Below are 19,243 nucleotides of genomic sequence, written 5' to 3' on the forward strand. Positions count from 1 at the left end.
TTAGATAAATGAAGATCCAGTATGTTTAAAACAGGATTGTTGTATTATGTGACAGTAAATGCACTGTGTACTCAAAAATTCATTAAAATGAAGTAAAAAATTGTCCTGGTTATTATTTAACTTAAGAACATGCACTAAGAAATGTACGTAACAAATGAACGTTTTTTTTATTGTCATGTTGGAATCACACTGTCGTTCAAACAAGAATACTGTATATGCTGGGGCTCAGCAAACTGTTATCCAGTGCTGGTCCAACAAACCAGCATCCCATGTTGGGGACCAGCTAACCAGTGACCCACGCTGGGGACCAGCAAACCAGCATCCGAAACTGGGGACCAGCAAACCAGTGCCTCCTTATCTTGCTGAAATGGACAGAAAATTATTAATAAAAATAGAATGTTTAAGTGTGGGCATTGTAATCACTGTGAAAATGTAATACAAACTGAAACATTTGTCATTGATGTTTGCACAAAGAAGACGTATTCAATAGATAATTCATGAATTGCACACAGGTAATTTATAGACTTCAGTGTCCTTGTGTCTGCTTCTATGTGGTCCAAACAAAGCGTAGACAACAAGATAGATTATGGGATCGTAAAAATGCAATTCGTACAAAAAACTAAGATTATCCCATGGCAGTACACTATGCATCTGTACATAACTCTGAGCCATCTACCTTAAAAATTATTGGATTGGAAACAGTGACTGGATCTACTAGAAAGGGTGATAGATTACAAAGACTTCTGAAAGGGAAAGCTTATGGGATTTATCTGTTAAAAGCAACCAGCTTTCCTGCGTTGAATGAAGAATTAGATTTATCTTCATTTAATATGAAAATGTATTGGTATGGCCTATTTTTTGCGGTATGTCTTTTGGCAGTGAACTCATTTGAGTGAATCTTTTGCAATGATACGTTGAAAGCACCCTGCCTCCATAACGACTTAAAGGGCTAGTTAATCCAAAAATGAAAATTCTGTCGTAACATTTGACTATTACAGTTGCTAAGGGCGTGCAGTTTACAAACTTCATTTCACAGAACTGAAAATGGCTAACATTCTTCCAAATATCTTTCTTTGTGTTCAACAGAACAAAGACATTTCTAGAGGTTTGAAACAACCTGAGGGTGAGTAAATGATGACTCTGTGTTTATCAGAACAAAGTAATTTATACATTTCATGAGGGTGAGTATATGATAAAGTAATTTTTATTTTTGGGTGAACTATCCCTTTAATGGCAGGAGAAGGACGGGAAGGTGTTCCACTCAGTTATGCCATCTGGTGGTCTTCCGCTGGTCATAGAACCACGGTCTCTGCTACAAGGGACATCTCGTTTAATTCTAGATTGAGGACCGTCGGAAAGACGCATCCTTCAAACTGAGAAACATGTACTGTAACATCCCTTTCTGACCTCAAGAAATGTATCATTAAACAAACCGGAAGTACTTTTATTTTGTGTCTGTGTATGCATATACGTATTATCCGGAAGTTTGTAAACTGCACGTCCTTAGCAACTGTAATAGTCAAATGTTAGTCGTGTGAGAACAGAAATAGTTAGTTTTGCAAGCATATACTAAAAAATATAACAGTTTAATAGTGACGAACGTTACAAATGTAGGGACATCAAAGTCGGGTCGTGCTACGAACCTTGTCATCACAACGATTATAGTTTTTCCGAACACGACAGCTCGAGAACCGTCACAGTCGCTGTCATGCCTCCCGCTGAAGCCGCACCGAAAAAGAAACACGTCCGCTTTGCCAGAATGGAAGAGGATAATGACAACGACGAGCAGGAGGAGGACGCTCTTTTTGATAAGCGGAAATACGTTCGAAAAGGATTGAAAAGCGCACTGAAGGGTGGCAAAGGGGCACGAAAGCTGGGTTCCGAAAAGGTTGATATAATTCGACCAGGACGGAGTCGGAGCAACACTGGAGCATGTTGGCGATGGCTGGTCAGCCTGGCGCTCTGCGCATCGTTTCTCGGGCTGGTGGGTCCGCATGTTAAGTTTGCTTTGTTCGTGAATGATAGAAAGGTCAGATCCATGCAAATAAGGATATGAACAAACATTCGATCTAGTGTGGCATGATCCCTTGTCCTGTTAATGCAAGTTAACTATTTAAAGGCACAGTAGCAGCTGTATCAAAACAAAGATAATAATCGATATTAAAACCCTTGTCACATTAGGCGTCATTACATAGCAAAGGCGGCACAGAAACCGAGTCTGAAGCTGTATAAAACCACGAAATGGTGTATTTACACAGATCGTTAATGCGGCTCTGAAGCGGCATTAATGCATTTTCACAGGGATTCAAATTATGCGCAATAGTGCTGGACATAACCACAAACGCACAGTTTTAACAATATGCTAATAAATTAACGTTTTGAATTAAAACAATATAAAATCTAAATAAATATTGACACTAATAATAACTTATCAGGGCTCTCAAGTTTTATAAAAAGTTTGGATTGAGATCTGTTAGAGAGGATCCACTCAAAGTTTCACAGCCCCTCAACCCAATCCTCTCAAGGTTTTCTAGCAGTTCGATTTTACCATTGTTATAATTGACCAGTATAAATTATACCAATTGGTAAATCTGATAGAAGAATCCAAATAAAATCAATAGTTTTACATATTTAAAAAAAAAAATTGGCCCCAAACAAGCAGTGCTCAATGTACATACTGTACACACATACACCAGGATTGGCGAATTTATGTCAAGCTGTGTGTGTAAAACATTACTGAGGTGTTAACCAGAGTGCTATGCTTTAAGACATGTTGTCTTAGCATAGCTGTAAAGAACATTAATACAGGAGAATTTAGAATAATAAAATATATCTCTAGTTCTTTCCTTAGTTTTAGGTAGCCAAAGCTAAGATTAATTAAAAGGTTAATTAAATGTGCATTGTCTTCAAATACTTCAATACTTGCAATCAGTTTCAACCAATACGAATAATGACAAACTATAGACAGTAAATATTAAAAAGCCATCTTTAAACTGCAGCAGCATGACATGGTTTATTGCTGTTTAATGCTGCTCAAATGTGCCATATTTACACCAATATTGCATAATGTAAGATGAATGTAATTTAAAGTGTAATTTATACATTAACCATAAATGATAAAAAAAGATTTAAGGCTGATGCTGATGTCTTTTGAGTCAGAGGAGCATATGATCACGTCATAAATATAAAAAACAGGCACTGCAAGATTAAAAAAATACATTATTGTTGCTTTTGGTATTGTAATTATGATTATATAATCTTGCGTTATACAGTAAAGGATGAAATGGACTGCATGAAACTCCTGTTATAATAAATGAGTCTGACTGATCATGTCTGCTCTCTGCGAGCGAGCAGAGAAAACAAAAACTGGTGACCAGGGGCGGACTGGCCATCTGGCATTCTGGGCGTTTTTCCGGTGGGCCGCTAACGTGTGGGGCCGGAACGGATGCTTGGGCCGCTCAGACGGACGTATTATAAATGCGAATGCACGTAACGCGAATGCAGAAGACACGTAAGCATGACACCCCCCGGTAGACAGACTTAACCATGGACCCCCCGACAGAAATGGTGGAGGGCCGATCTGTGCCAAAAATGCCCAGTCCCTGCTGGTGACTCATCTTAACTTCTGATTGGTCATTACATTCATGCGCTGTGTTTGATTGGTTGTGATGCTCAGCGCTGTGAGTAAAACACGGATTGATGCACCATAATCGGACGTGCACGGACATTTCATTAAGCGGGACGTTATCTCTTATTTCTTAGTGTGAGAAATACAAGGTGTGGCGTGTGAGCTTGTGAACAGGCTGAAATGCGTGTGACTTGAGAGCCCTGTAATAACAATGCACACTTTAAGATAAAATCAATATAAATACAACATTTTAAATTAATTAGAACACCCCATAGAAAGTTGTTGACGCAAAAAGTTGTTTCGAAGAGCCAGAAAGTCACTGTCGATCAGGTAAATAAACAGCAAATAAACAGTGTTACAGCAAATGTCACTAGACCGTTGTCGTGTATGTGAAATATTGTCCTCAATTAGATGCGTTTTAAATATAACGATGCACAATTAGAGTCCTGCATAGCTACACAAAAAGTTAAAGGGACAGTTCACTCAAAAATGGAAATTCTGTTACTCTCTTACCTTTATATCATTCCAAACCCAAATGCTCCTTTATGAAAGACAGGTTGTATTTCAATCCGGTAGTATTTGTATAAAAATATCAATTGACCACGTGTTTACTTTCATTACTGATAAACATGAAAATACAGTCATGGTTTTAGCTATTGTTATCTAATTTGCATGCCAAACGCTTTCAAGTGTTACATATGTAGATCAAAAAATCAGTTTTTGGACCTCAGTATTTCTAAAATCCTGCGTACGGCCCTGCCTGCATTTCAATCCTAGCCCGATGAAACCCAAATTATTTGCACTTCTAGGGACGGGGATCTGCTCTATTTTCACGTTGCCGTGCACAAGCGCTAACCTAATTGTCCCCACTCCTCCGCAGAGCAGTATCACACTTAAAGTTCTGGACCGAAGCACACTTACATTATTTAGCCCCGTTCAGACCACCAGTGACACCCAGCGACAAAGCCAGGCGATGTCATTCATTTCAACGGTAGCCTAGCACCATCCAGCGTCACGAGAAACAGTGACCGTTGGCGTGTCCAGCGACTCTACAAAGTTGAGATTTGCTCAACTTTATGCAAATGATGAGCGACTTTCGGGGGTTACTACTAATAGGAGTACAGCAGCGGAGCTCACGTCAGCCATCTCTCATCTGTTGCTGCAGGGTTTGTTTAAATAAATTTAAATTTACTACGTTTGTCTTCTGAGTAGGCTATATGTAAACTTCTATTGTGTGAAATAGTCTATTCAGGACAGTACTAAATAAAAATAACATGAAATTCCTATGAATTTTTGTTAAAATTATTCAGATTTTGCATATTCAGCAAGGGGTATGAAACTTATGCGCATAACTGTAGTTTAGGATGCATTTGCAGATTGTCAGAGTCAGAGAATCACAGATTGCTGTTTACATTAATTGCCTTTTAAAGTTTATATGACATAATGTCCAACAAACCTAATATTTTTAAGGAGTTCGAGACGCGTAACAGGTCTGCATGTGATCGTGTTGCACGTATCGATAGGTTTTTCTTAAAGGCCCACTGAAATGCCTTGGAACGCGCAGCATTATTTGATGTGTTAAATTTCAACAGAAAAATGCAGAGAGTGGCCCCTCCCCCTTTTAAAATAAGAAATAGTTTTACTGCACAGTCAGCCTGGCAAAGCTGCATTTAACAGTGTGATTGATAGCCACAGTGGTGTAAAAATCTATTGAAAACTTTAGGAATATCAGTGATATCAGTGATGTGTCATTTGAAGCTTGTGATTTACGTTGGTGAGTGACACTGGCGTTTGTCTTTTCCTTTACTCATCAAGACTGTGATGTCTGATCTCATCCATATACAGTAGCCTTAACATTCAACATACTGTTTAGACTTGAAACGGGTCAGATACGTTTTGTTTTCTCAGCGGATTTGCGTGTATGATCGGTGCATAATATGATCAGCTCTGTGCTACCGTGTCTCTGAGCCGGAGCACATTAACGTGCAGTGTTGGGAGTAACGCATTACAAAAGTAACGACATTACAGTAAAATATTAGTTTTTGCTGTAACTCAGTAATATAACGCTTTACTAATAAAATTTGGGTAATATTATACCTGTTAAAATCTCAGTAACGCGTGTTACAACAACATTGTTTGCCTTGATACGGAATGTCCGCCTAAGTATTGTCAAACTAGTATTAGTTTTGCAGATAGTTTGTTTAATTAACATTTTTTAATATAGTGGTAGTACAGGGATATTACCTGATACAGACATTGACACTCGAATCCTAAATTATTAATTCCTGCATTATTTTTAGGCATTGTAGACAGACATACGGTTGTAGCCTAAAGGTATTTGCCGATTGGTTGATGCGGTATTTGTCCCGCCCCTCCTGCGCTGTGATTTTATGGCCGAGTATAAAGTGACATTGATGAGCACAATCAGCCCTCCACTGGATGTACAATGAGCAGCAATAAACTATATTTTAGTATTTTAGAATGCATACACTGCTGAAAAAGCGATAGAAACCATCACATAAATTCTACTAGATTTAATGGTTATGTTATGATGGGAATTTTATTGGTTGTAATGGAAACAAAAGTCTCTACTGGTATGTGTTGGGTTCTGTTGACGAGACCATTAAATCATACTCAAGTAACGTCCAAAACACAAGGTATTTAATAAAACCTAATGGTATCCAATGGAGTTTTAATGGAAACCATTAGAATTTCTGTGGTGTTTTTTTCAGCAGGGTAGTTATACTTTTGTGGTTATTTTGATCAAAGTAATGCAAAATTAGTAGGGGCATAATAAGTACTTATAAATAAGTACAGTATTTGCATAACAGAAGATGCCAAATAAGGCAACAGCAGTATAACCGGGCTGTCAGGTTAACCTGGGCTTGGGTACTACTGTATGCTGCAGTTGTGATTTCAAGTTTTAAAATCTTTTTTTGTGTGTTGCAGATTTTATGTTTTATAATTAAAATCTTTACTGCTGTGATGTTTCAGTGGTTTCGTGAGAGGTACTAAATGACTACCATATTACAGTCATGGACAAAAATATTGCCACCCTTGGTAAATATACACAAAGAAAAAATATATCTGCTTTGTTTCTCCTTTTGATCTTTTAAAAAATCTACAAAATTCTTTTCTTTTATGTCTAAAAGAGGTCTGAGAATACATGTCATCCGAGTCTATTCCTCCATACAGAATTTTTCCAGTTCCTTTAAATGTTAGTGCTTTTCCTCTTCGGTTCACTCATTTTCTATAGGGCTCAGATCAGAGAACTGGGATGGCTATGGCAGGATCTTGATTTTGTGTTCAGTGACCCGTTTTTGTGTTGATAAGTTTGTTTTGAACCAATGCCCTGATGGAAGATCTAACTACGATCCATTATAATATTTCTGGAAGAGTAAGCCAGGTTTTGATTTTTTTTATCTGTTGATATTTAATATAATCCATGATGCCATGTATCTGAATAAGATGTCGATGTTCTCTGGTATAAAAGTAGGTCCACAACAATAAAGATCCAGGCACTTTTTTATCTCTGTGTGCACCATCTTGTGTTATTGTTGCAAAAAAAACTTCATATAGAACCCAGTCCTGGTTGAAGTTCTAGTATAGCGAATGTATACTATGTTGTACTTTGTTTTTGCATGAGAGCAGATTTGTTTCTTCTTAATAATTGTGGTCGGTGTGTATTAGAGAAAAACATTTATTTCAAAATGTAAATTCCCCCCACTTTCAATTGTTACTTTTGTGAAATTTTTAAAGAAAAGATCAAAAGGAGGATTTATTTTCACAGCTGCCTTTGCTCATATTTACCAAGGCGAGGGTGCCAATATTTTTGTTCATGACTTTTATGATGCTATTTAAGAGGTATGTGAATAGCATACCTCTTACTATCATACACGTCCGCATGTTAGTGGTGGTCTTGTGCACAGGTGTCAGGCTATTTAAAAAGAGTCAGATGACATATAGGTGTGTATACTATACCTCTTAATAGCTTTTTAAAGAAAAGTTACCCCCAAAAGAAAATTCTCTCTTTATTTACTATTTTTTCTTCGTCTGAACACAAATAGACTAATGGCCTTGGATAAACTCCAGTTTTTGAAGCTTAAAAAACACACTTTACTTATAAAAGTAATGCATTCTTCTCCAGTGGGTTAATAAACATCGTTTAAAGTAAAGCGAAGGATTTGTGCGAGAGAGATGTTCCATTTACTCACGGATTGTATTTTATATTAGTATTAGTTTTGACAATGGGCAGAATAAATACAGGGTTATATTTAACAAATTGATTGCAATAAGATAATTTACTTGTTTCTGGTATTTATAGGGAATGGCAATCTCTGTATTGGGTCCTACATTTGAAGACCTGGCTCTTAATGTCAACAAGAGCATTGGTAATTTGTCCTACATCTTTGTGGGTCGTTCATCTGGATACATTGGAGGTTCCTTGTTAGGAGGAATCCTGTTTGACAGTGTGAATCCCCATCTCTTGCTTGGTAAGAGGGAAATCTTAATGCAAAGTCAATTGTTGGAATCTCTCTTTAAAATGAAAATAAAAATGTGTCCTTTTGATAAAGAAATGAAAGTTGTAATTCTTTGTGCATGGCTGAATTATCTCTGCAGGCTTCTCCTTGTTGATCACAGCATTTGGGATGTCTGGGACGCCATTCTGTAAAAAGGCTTGGCTGCTTACTGCTTTGATGTCAAGCGTGGGGGTGTCAATGGGAGTTCTAGATACAGGTATTTACACATTTTATCCACATACAGTAAACCTCATGTATAAAACCTTTTTGTGTAACTGCTGTGGTCTCTGCTTGTCAACAGGTGGTAATGTTCTCATACTGAACACTTGGGGAGAGCATGCTGGGCCTCATATGCAGGCTCTGCACTTCAGCTTTGCTGCAGGAGCTTTTGTCTCCCCAATTATTGCCAAGCTACTGTTTGGCCACAGTTCCGACAATGGCACCATTTCCATGCCTCTCATGTCTGGCCATGCGTCCAAGGCTATTGGTGCCTTTTTGCCGTTCTTCCATCCAAAAAGTACCACTCTAACGTCTATGTGGGCCTATATAGTGATCGGTGCTTTCGCTTTATTGGTGTCGCTCATCTTTTTCATTCTGTACTTCTGTAGCCCCTCCGCCTCAAATGGGGCAAAGACAGCCACGGGAAAGCAGTCGTTTTCAAAACACCACAGTACTCTTATATTCCTGCTCTCCTTGTTCTTTTTCTTCTACGTTGGTAGTGAGGTGGCATATGGCTCTTTTATATTCACATACGCCAAGGACTACGCTGGTATGGATCAAACATGGGCAGCAGGGCTCAATTCGCTCTTCTGGGGAACATTCGCAGCTGGCCGAGGTCTGGCCATCTTCTTTGCGACTTGTCTTAGCCCGGGCACCTTGATCTTGCTTAGTCTAGTGGGCACCACAGTTTCCTCACTGTTGCTGCTCCTTTTTAGCCTCAATAACCCTGTGCTGTGGACCTGCACTGCTCTGTATGGTGTCTCTATGTCTACCACCTTTCCCAGTGGGATTTCATGGGTGGAGCAGTACACAACAGTGACAGGTCGCTCAGCTGCAGTGTTCGTGGTGGGTGCAGCACTCGGTGAGATGGTGCTGCCATCCCTGTTGGGCTTTCTGCTGGGGCATGTGCAGAATCAGCCCTTGCTGATGTACCTGGCACTTGGCACATCCACCTTCACCTCAGTTCTTTTCCCCTTCATGTACAAACTGGCATCACCAGGAGGGGATACTGCCTTATGGAAAGTGCCAGGCAAACACGCCAAGGATGTCGATGACAGCGAGTACCGTCAAGCACTATTGGACAATGTGGAGGAAGAGGAGGAACAGGAGAATGACGGTGAAGCTGACCAATGGAATGATGCAGACTTTGAGGTAATAGAGATGGATGAGGCCAACATGGTGAGCTCTCCTTCCAAAGCCTTAATGCCACCGGATGTTGCAGCCAGTGCTCTTGCTGTCCAGTCAGTTACTGCTTCCTCAGTCCCACCACCAACAGACCTCCCAGCCATTGCCCCGGTGTCTAACACCCTCACCTTTTCAACAGACTCTCCCAGACGCAAACTGTTACTGTCCCTAGACAGGGAGAAGAAAGACTGAAATACTATAATAAATTGCATCAGTGTGACCTTGGACTTGTCCAGGAACTTGGCCGGTTGAATCCTTTACAGCAACTTGAAGCTCAAAGCAATTTTCTTTTGGGCAAAAAGATAACACTAGTCCGTTGATTCATTAACGCTTAACATGTCACTTGCATGTTCGACATTTGAACATGTAATCGTTTCTGTGTTGCTTAGGTATGCCAATATAAGCCAAATCAAGCCTTTTACTTCCAACCAATGTTTTTGATTGGCGGTTGCAGGATTCTCAAAAAGTTGAATTACGGTAACACATAAACCACTGATTAAACTTACACATCAGCTAGTTTTTCAGAATGTTAGGACATGGGTATGTAAGAACTACTAAAAGATATGGGATTTCTGTATCTCTCTTGTTGGACTTTGTTATTGAATGAAAAGATTTTACAGAATTGTAATCAGCACAATACACTTATCTTGGAAGGCAGATTGTGGTTTTTTTGTATGAAAACGTTTATATTTTGATGCTTGGGTCATTTTTGGCATCCTTACGAATGTTGACTAAAACAAATCTATTGTTCCCGTAATAATATGTGCTTGCCGATGACCAAAAATATCATTTTTGTGTCTGTTAATGTCAAAACATTGACCTGCAACCATAAGCAAGTGATAGCTTCCATGTTCACGTTTTTATCCTTAACGTCTGTGACAAATCTTTGTTAATCGCTTGCTTTCTGTATTTGCAGTCTGTTTGCCTTGCCCACCGTAAAATCTCATTGGTCAAACACCCTACTCCACATAACTGTATAAAAAATACCTATGATTGTCTGTGGTCGTTGCATTGCGCTGAATATTTGCTTTGTGTGGGCAGACAAATGGCTAGAAATATCAAATCAGTTTCCATCTTATTTTGCACTTTAATGTAGAAATTGTTTTAAGTTTGTGGTCAAATTGCAGTGTAAAACGTGCTATAATCATATTGAGGTTTTCAATTGTTAGTCCTTCCTTTCTAAAATTTTCTATTAAATTATTTTAATTGCTCTAACCCTCATGTTCACTCTGTATTACATTGTTTGGTTATTAACTGTATTGAATATTGTGTGTGTAGTCAAAGTAGGCAGGCTTCAGTATTCCTGACCTCAATCACAGTTCTTGAGCATTTATTAAGCATGTTGATTTTTATTATATCAATTTTAAAACTCCACCCACAAATGTTCTTTAAAAACAAAGCACCTCAGGTTTTTACAAGATTACAAATACATACTGTTCTGTTAAAAAAATGAGAGAATTAATGTTTGTTTTAGAATAGAGAAAGTATTAGAAAATGTATGTTAACAGGAAAGAAAATATGCACACAGACAATATATACTCTTGCCATAAATTATTAAACATATTGCAGAAGTCCAAGAAGTTAAGGCTGATACTTATTTATACTTAGACTTGCCTCTGTGGAGAATGGACAGAAATAATACTTTTCCAGCACATGTGCATCAAGCAGGACTTGCTTAGAAAACGGTCCATTTTGTTTTTTTTAAATTTCATTTGTTTCTTCAGTGCTGACAGAAAGTAGTTAGGATCTTAACTATACAAGGCATATTTACAAAAAACTGATCTGATATAAAAAAACTCAAACTGGAGTCAAACGTTGCTCCACAAGAAATCACAGTCAGAACTGAATATCTTTGATTTACAAATTGCTACAGCGCATGTGAGGTTCAGTTTTGAGAGATTACATATGACAATATAAAGACTGAATACTCAAATGACAGCAAAGATCAAGGACTACAGAGCAAATTCAAACACTACATCAAAACCATCTTCGCCTCATTTCTATATTTAAGGCCTCTTCAGTCCCACTGTGCTGCAATACAACACAGTACAACAGGAAAAGATGGAGACACCAAAATCCACAAAGGGAAAGCACCTTCACAAACGATGATATAGACAAAGCTGTGCTTAGTTTATGACTGTTTAGCACCAGAGTAAAAAAAAACATCTGAAAATCAAAACTGCTCCAGAAGTTGGCGAAGATAAGGCCCTCGAGAAAGGTGTCGATTAACTCGGGACAGTTTGTAAAGAACAGGGCAGTCCAATGTGATGCATGGCATCTGACGTTCTGCACTACCACTGCAGCTCCTACATACCTGCAAATCAATCAAAACACAAGAAAATTTTAAAAAGAGTAAGAAAGATGACAGGTCTATTTCTGAAATGTAAAGCATATAATATATGAAATACACAGAATATATTTATAGTTCATATTTTATGACTGGAAAGCAGCCTGTGCATTGTGCATTTCAGCGGTTACTGACCATTATTAAATTACTGGGGAGATTTCTTCAGGCACAAAGTACAGATTTACAGATTTTACTCAACCAGAATAATCCTTCTGCCATCGCCCGTTCCCGTGGCTGTATTTCTTTAATGTGTGTTTGCTATTGTGTAGCGCTGAACGGCACTTTATTTATAGATCTAAACTCAGCGCAAGTTGACGCGTCAAGCTCATCTGCCCCATGCATTCCATCAATACTATATTCATTTTCAATATATAAATAAAGTGTAGGGACAGTTATTGCTAGATTGCATACAGAGCTTAATGTTAGCATTCGCTCTGTGTTTTGTGCAAATTGAGAAATCCAGCGAGTGAGATAAGAAAAGAGTGCTTGTGCAAAACTTACACTGTGCATCATGCATAAAAGAATGGCAAAACATTTATTTGATTAAGCTTTATTTTCTTTAAACTGAATCGCTCTATAAGATCATGACTGACTCCTTTAATAACTCCTTTAATAACCATACCAATAAATACAGAATCGCTCGATGACATGACCAGCAAATTGGGTACTATTTTCTCTAATACATTAGAAGCTGTCGCACCTTTGAAGTCTAAAAAGATTAATGAGAAAAACGCAGCACCATGGTACAATAGCACCACTCGCGCCCTTAAAAGAGAAACACGTAAACTGGAGCGCAAATGGAAACAAACCCAATTAGAGGTCTTTAAAATTGCGTGGAAAGAGAGTGCAAACTGTTATAAAAAGGCACTAAAAGCAGCAAAGGCTGAGCACCTCCGTAACCTCATAGAAACTAACAAAAACAATCCAAGGTTTTTATTTAGTACAGTTGCTAAACTAACAAATAAACAGACTTCACCTGACCTGGGTATTCCGCCGCACCTTGGTAGCAATGATTTCATGAATTTTTTTACAGAGAAAATCGAAAACATACGAGACAAAATAGTAAAAACTCAACCTCCAAGTCTGTCCTATAAATTAGTACCAACCATCGCCCCAAAAGAAAGGCTACAGTGTTTTTCACCTATAAAACAGGAAGATTTAATTAAACTTATTGCAACATCTAAACCTACAACTTGCTTATTAGACCCCATACCAACTAAATTATTAAAAGAGTTATTACCCGTTGCAATTGAGCCCATTTATAACATTATCAACTCGTCAATTAATCTAGGCCATGTCCCAGGACCCTTTAAACTGGCCGTCATTAAGCCTCTTATCAAGAAACCAAACTTAGACCCCAATGAACTAGGAAACTATAGACCGATTTCAAATCTCCCTTACCTGTCTAAAATACTAGAAAAAGTAGTGTCCACTCAGTTGTGCTCTTTCTTACAAAATAATGACATACACGAAAAATTCCAGTCAGGCTTTAGACCGCATCATAGTACTGAAACTGCGCTCGTTAAAATTACAAACGACCTGCTTATAGCATCAGATAAAGGTAACATCTCACTCCTAGTCCTGCTCGACCTTAGTGCTGCGTTCGATACTGTAGACCATAAAATACTTCTAGATCGCTTACACAATTATACCGGTATTCAGGGACAGGCACTACAATGGTTCAGATCTTACTTATCAGACAGACATCAATTTGTCCATTTAAATGGGGAATCATCAAATCTAACGCAAGTAAATTATGGATTACCTCAGGGATCGGTTTTAGGACCCTTGCTATTCTCCATATACATGCTGCCCCTTGGAAACATTATTAGAAAACATGGAATTAGCTTCCACTGTTATGCAGATGATACTCAGCTATATATCTCATCAAGACCAGATGATTCCTTCCAACTATCCAAATTGGCAGAGTGCATCGACGATATAAAGCATTGGATGACTTGTAATTTCCTTCTTTTAAATTCTAATAAAACAGAAATATTACTTATCGGACCAAAGACACGTGAGCAGAATATTTCGGATTATGACCTGCAAATTGAAGGCTGCACTGTTACTCCAACAAATACAGTTAAAGACCTTGGCGTTATATTAGACAGCAACCTGTCATTTAAAAATCACATCTCAAATGTCACAAAAACAGCCTTCTTCCACCTTAGAAATGTTGCCAAATTGCGAAATATTTTATGTGTGGCTGACGCAGAGAAGCTTATTCATGCATTTGTGACCTCAAGACTTGACTACTGTAATGCACTGCTTAGTGGTTGTCCTGCAGCATCAATAAACAAACTACAGTTAGTTCAGAATGCAGCTGCCAGAGTTCTAACCAGGTCCAGAAAATACGATCACATAACCCCAATGTTATCAACCCTTCACTGGTTACCCATTAAGTATCGTATTGACTTTAAAGTTCTTTTAATTACTTATAAAGCCTTAAACGGTTTAGCCCCTACCTACATAACAGAGCTTCTACCACACTACAACCCATCACGCTCTCTAAGATCTCAAAACTCCAGACTTTTGATAACACCTAGAATAACTAAATCCACCAAAGGGGGTAGAGCTTTCTCATACGTAGCACCTAAACTCTGGAATAGCCTCCCCGATACTATTCGAGGGTCAGACACACTCTCCCAATTTAAATCTAGATTAAAGACACATCTTTTCAGCCAAGCATTCACTAATACATAGCTAATGAACAGCAGCTACGCTAATTATTCTCTTTCTGTTTCTGCCCTCGCCTCGGGATGCCCATCCCGAGGTAGGGAGAGATTCCGCCAGACCCAGATGAACGTCATATGCCCATCCACAACTAGAGATTACGCCAGCTACATCTGAAAATCCCGTGCCATCCTCCTGCGAGAGCCTGCGGACTGACTGACCATCCAGCTCCATCCAAGGCAATTCCATCACCACCCAAGAAAAAGGCGACCATCTGGCCGGCCCAGCTCAGACAATTCCATCCCCAACCGAGAGCAAAGACGGACTACCTGTCACATAAATGCTAAATTTACAATACTTGGTATTTAATGCTAAACTTACATCACACGACAGCAGTTTGAAGTTATGGCTGCACTCAGTGACTTTGATTGGAGGTAGCTGGGTGGGTGTTGTAGGGAGTGGGGGGGCTTGTTGGTTGTGGTTCGGGGCGTTTCATTTGTTGGGACTGTGTGGGTCTGGTCTGGTTGGTCTTGTTTTGTGGTCGATGTCGGACAACAGAGGAATAAAGTTAATTATGCCATTACTACTTTTCCCTGGTTGTTCCTCTGTTGTCTGTTGTTGATCGCGGAATGGGACCGGGTTGGACCTGCACGGTTTCGGCGGGTGGGGCTTCCTGGGTCGCGGCTCGTGGGCTCTCCCTGTTCTTCGTGGACGTTGCTCGGTGGCTTTGGTCGGGGTCACTGAGTGCAGCTATGACACGTCAGAGGAGATCTGGCCCTCCCGGCTGAGCCTGGTTTCTCCCGAGGTTTTTTTTTCTCCATTATTCAGCATTGGAGTTTGGGTTCCTCGCCACAGCAGAGCAGTGCAGTGTTGGCTTGCTCACCGGGAGACTGCATTTATTTATTTATTTATTCATTTATTTATTAGATATTATTTATTATAATGATCTTGCTTGGTCTATAAACACCATGCACTGTGCTGTGTTTTACCTTTCTGTGTTTTTCTTATTTGCTCCTGTAAAGCTGCTTTGGAACAATGCACATTGTGAAAAGCGCTATATAAATAAAATTGAATTGAATTGAATAAGATCAAAGGATTATCAGCATCCATGCCCCATATAGAATAAATACGACTGCAAACACAGGACTGCGTTGCTCCACTGGGGAAAAGGGAAACTCTACCCAAAAATGAAAATTCTGTCATGAATTACCCCCCCATATTATATTAAAGCGGGTTATGCATGCATTGGCTTAAAAGCGCTGTTGCATGTTCAAAATGTTTTACTTCGTGACAGTTTAATGTTATAATAAAATTGAATACTGAACTTCATTGCGTTTGCGCTGGGTGGTGGAAAGGAGATTCTCTCATCACTGTATTCAGTGACGTTTACTTTTAAAATGTTTCAGTGTGTACAGCATGCTTGTGGCTGACAACAGCCTTGAATAAAGTCACAAGTATTCTAATCGCTCTTATCCTTGACTACGGGATGTATTAAATTGTGGTCATGGAACTTTTTTATTTGTAGTAAAAACAAATCAAGCGGTTCAATGGTTTGCTCGTAAGAACAGAAAAGACAGGGGTTATTATTTTTATTATAACAGTATTCTATATTTTATTATACTATCAGGCATATGCAGTCGCTTATGACTGGTGGAAAAAAATATCCTTATATGAACCCCTGTGATCTTTAACAACACGTTTGCTCTAATAATGAACTTAAAGGAGTCATATTGCACGGCTAAAACGAATATTATTGTTTGTTTTAGATGTGACGCAATGTGTATACACCATTTAAAGTTTAAAAAACGTTGTATTTTCCACATACCGTGCATGTTTGTATCTCCTCTTTGCCCCGCCTCGCTGAAACGCGCTGATTTTTTACAAAGCGAGGTGTGCTATGATTGGCCAGTTCACCAGTGCGTAGTGATTGGTCAAATACTGCAAGCATTTCATGGAAATGTAACGCCTCTTACCACATTCGGAACATCAGTTTCCAAAGCAATTGTACTGACAGGCGATACAATGAGATTTACAATTACGCCCACCTTAACTACGTTTAGATTTGGGCGGTCTTAGTCAAATCATGTTACGAAGTTACGTAGATTCGCCGGTGGTGTGGTTACACGAGGCATTTCAGGCAAGTCTGGTTGAGCATTCGCTTTTAGATAGAATGCATCTTTTGTTCCCACACTTTCATTTGTGCAATTTTACGTGTCTAATACATGCATGGGCAACTTATAACACACCAAAAACACAGAAAAACACGTACTTCCGCCATATGACCCCTTTAATACATAATCTGAAAGCTGACTCAATAAGCTTTCCATTGATGTATGGTTTATGACTGGTTTTGTGGTCCAGGGTCACATATATCCTGCATTTGGCTCATTCTCAGCCTATAACGTTTATCTTATTTTAATTTTAATGTGTTGCCTCCTGTCACGTAAAAGGTATTCATCACTGAACATTTCACTGTTTTACTGTCTATGTGCTTAGATACTGAAGGTACAAACTGTCCATTTGCACCTCCTGGTGGACATTTCGCAAATTATTTTCACAGGTAAATGTTTTTTAATTGCCGCCCTTCCCCATCAGCAGCACTCAACGTGGCAATAATGGGCATTCTGGTTGACTAACTACTGTATAAAAGACAATGAAAACAATTATTGTAGTTAAAATGACCACTAGGTGACACTGTTTCTTATTACAAATAAAAGCAATATATTATCAGCCACATAAGCTGGATAATGTAAAGTCTCTGTCTGCCATTACTGCCGAGAAAACCCGGACAGAGTAAACAGAAACCTGATATAAGGATTCACATTATCCCACTTACTACCCATGCTACATCTATGTAGCAAACATATTCCTCAGTCATATATTCAAGACTTGATCATTCTTTTTCCAAATTTATCTTCCTGCTTTAATGCCGAGATGTATATTATAATTTTCAGTTTTCATTTTCTGTCTTTAGTACTGACTGTACATGCCTAAATGTAATTTAAAAGAATTTGTGTCCACCATCTCAATGACTTCATACGAGTAGCTGCACCCACGGAATGTCAAGACACCATGTATTCCAGGTAATTTCAATATTTCTCCAGTCAGTAAAAGATGGACACGATTAATAACATTGCACAGGTGGCCACAAACCTTTAAGAGCTGGTCTTGTTGGCTCTCCCACAGCCTCAAGTCCTGGTGCAGGGTAATAGCGACAAGCTGTGGTTCAGCACGGCAATGCTCACACACTCCCAGCTGCGTGAGCTCGTCACAAACGGGGCAATGCAGTGTAGTGAAATACTGAGAGATGGTACCTTTCCTTGTGCTCTCCTCGCCCCCTGCAAACACCCCAGAGCTCCATACCTTCTGTACCTACACAGAGAAATACCATCACAAACAGACACTGGACCACATTCGGATATGATAAGGTTTATCATAAAGATCGATTAAGGCAGTGAGTAAGCATTCAGGGAAATGCTCTTAAATGGTTCTGTTCTAATTTATAGGACAAAAGTTACTGGGATGTTACTTTTCTGTTTCTGCAGCTTATTTTTGTGGGGTTCCTCAGGGATGACTTTTGGGGCCCATTTTGTTTTTCTTTGTATATGTTTGGCCTTATTTGCCATAAACATAATAAATACCTAGACGCGGCATCGGCCACTCTGCTCCGCTGCTGTGATACATTAACTACGCTGCCATATTACTGAGGGAAAAAAGCCCACTTAAACCATACAAGTGAATGGGAGAGCTGCGTTTTGATCCACTGTTTTGTTTTCCCAAGATTTTAAATTTAACAATGATCAGAACACAGGTCCTGGAATGCACCTATCTACAGTATAGGTTCTCTAGCCCCGCCCACTGGTTCGCGAATGACTTTAGCCACACATAGTACACACTCCTGCATTTGTGATGATTGACAAACTGGTAACCATAGCGACATATTTTTCTGCTAAAGATTCGTTTTATCCGTCAGTTTAAACTAAACTGCTGATATGCGCTGTGTTGTGTTTATGCTCGGAAGGCTACATCACACAGCGCTCTTTTGCTGTGTTGCCATGTTTATTATTAATAAGCACTTTTATGCTTGTTGTTTGGTCTTAGATCAAAAAGCCTCGGCACTTAGGTCTTAAGAAATGGCCTGTTACAGATTTTAAGAATTTTTGGTCTTATAAAATATATAAACAATTTGCATTTTAAGGTTTGTTTTTGTCTTGTCTTTATTTGCTTATTTTTTCTGTGAAGATCTGGCAACCCTGTCACTTTGCCGAAGGGCTCTCGAGAGCGGCTAGCCCTGTGTCATATGTGCAAAAGTGAGGACTTCTTTCACTGTTATTTTTATTTAGAGCGACCAAGCGACAAACATGCAACATTGTGCAGTGCCTGGTTGTGGAAGAACACAGTCGCTTCCTTCGGATTCTGATATTAGGAATGCGTGGTCTATTTTTAAGTACGTTCCAGCTCACGTGGGTGAAACATTGAGCAATTGTTCGCTTCATTTCACTGTGGATTCCTTTGTGAACAAGGCGCTGGAATTGCGGAGAGACTAAAATTAAAAAGCAGTGCTGTGCAGTCAATATTGGATCCGACAGCAATCATAGCAGTGGGCATTTACTTCCAAGTCTTCAATGCGGCACGCCCATTAAAACCGAGCGTTTCTCCATCCGGCCT

The 19,243-nt window shown here is 39.1% G+C and overlaps 2 protein-coding genes across 2 annotated transcripts in view; one reads left to right on the top strand and one right to left on the bottom strand.

Annotated features, from left to right (window-relative positions):
- Nucleotides 1–1,441: 1,441 nt before the first annotated feature.
- Nucleotides 1,442–10,767, top strand: LOC130565959 (sodium-dependent glucose transporter 1-like). Its single transcript, XM_057353136.1, has 4 exons — nt 1,442–1,984; nt 7,953–8,121; nt 8,249–8,365; nt 8,450–10,767. Exons 1-4 carry the CDS (start codon nt 1,709–1,711, stop codon nt 9,742–9,744), a joined length of 1,857 nt encoding a protein of 618 aa, XP_057209119.1. The 5' UTR covers nt 1,442–1,708; the 3' UTR covers nt 9,745–10,767.
- Nucleotides 10,768–10,868: 101 nt separating this feature from the next.
- Nucleotides 10,869–19,243, bottom strand: part of rev3l (REV3 like, DNA directed polymerase zeta catalytic subunit) — a 70,025-nt gene continuing 61,650 nt past the window's right edge. Inside the window, exons 31-32 of the mRNA XM_057353126.1 lie at nt 17,729–17,947; nt 10,869–11,866 (exon numbers count right to left, since the gene is read on the bottom strand). Of these exons, the coding sequence (XP_057209109.1) occupies nt 11,726–11,866; nt 17,729–17,947 (360 nt within the window). The 3' untranslated portion in view covers nt 10,869–11,725. The remainder of the gene's footprint in view (nt 11,867–17,728; nt 17,948–19,243) is intronic.

Source organism: Triplophysa rosa, linkage group LG15, assembly GCF_024868665.1.
Source record: "Triplophysa rosa linkage group LG15, Trosa_1v2, whole genome shotgun sequence".
Classification (NCBI taxonomy): domain Eukaryota; kingdom Metazoa; phylum Chordata; class Actinopteri; order Cypriniformes; family Nemacheilidae; genus Triplophysa; species Triplophysa rosa.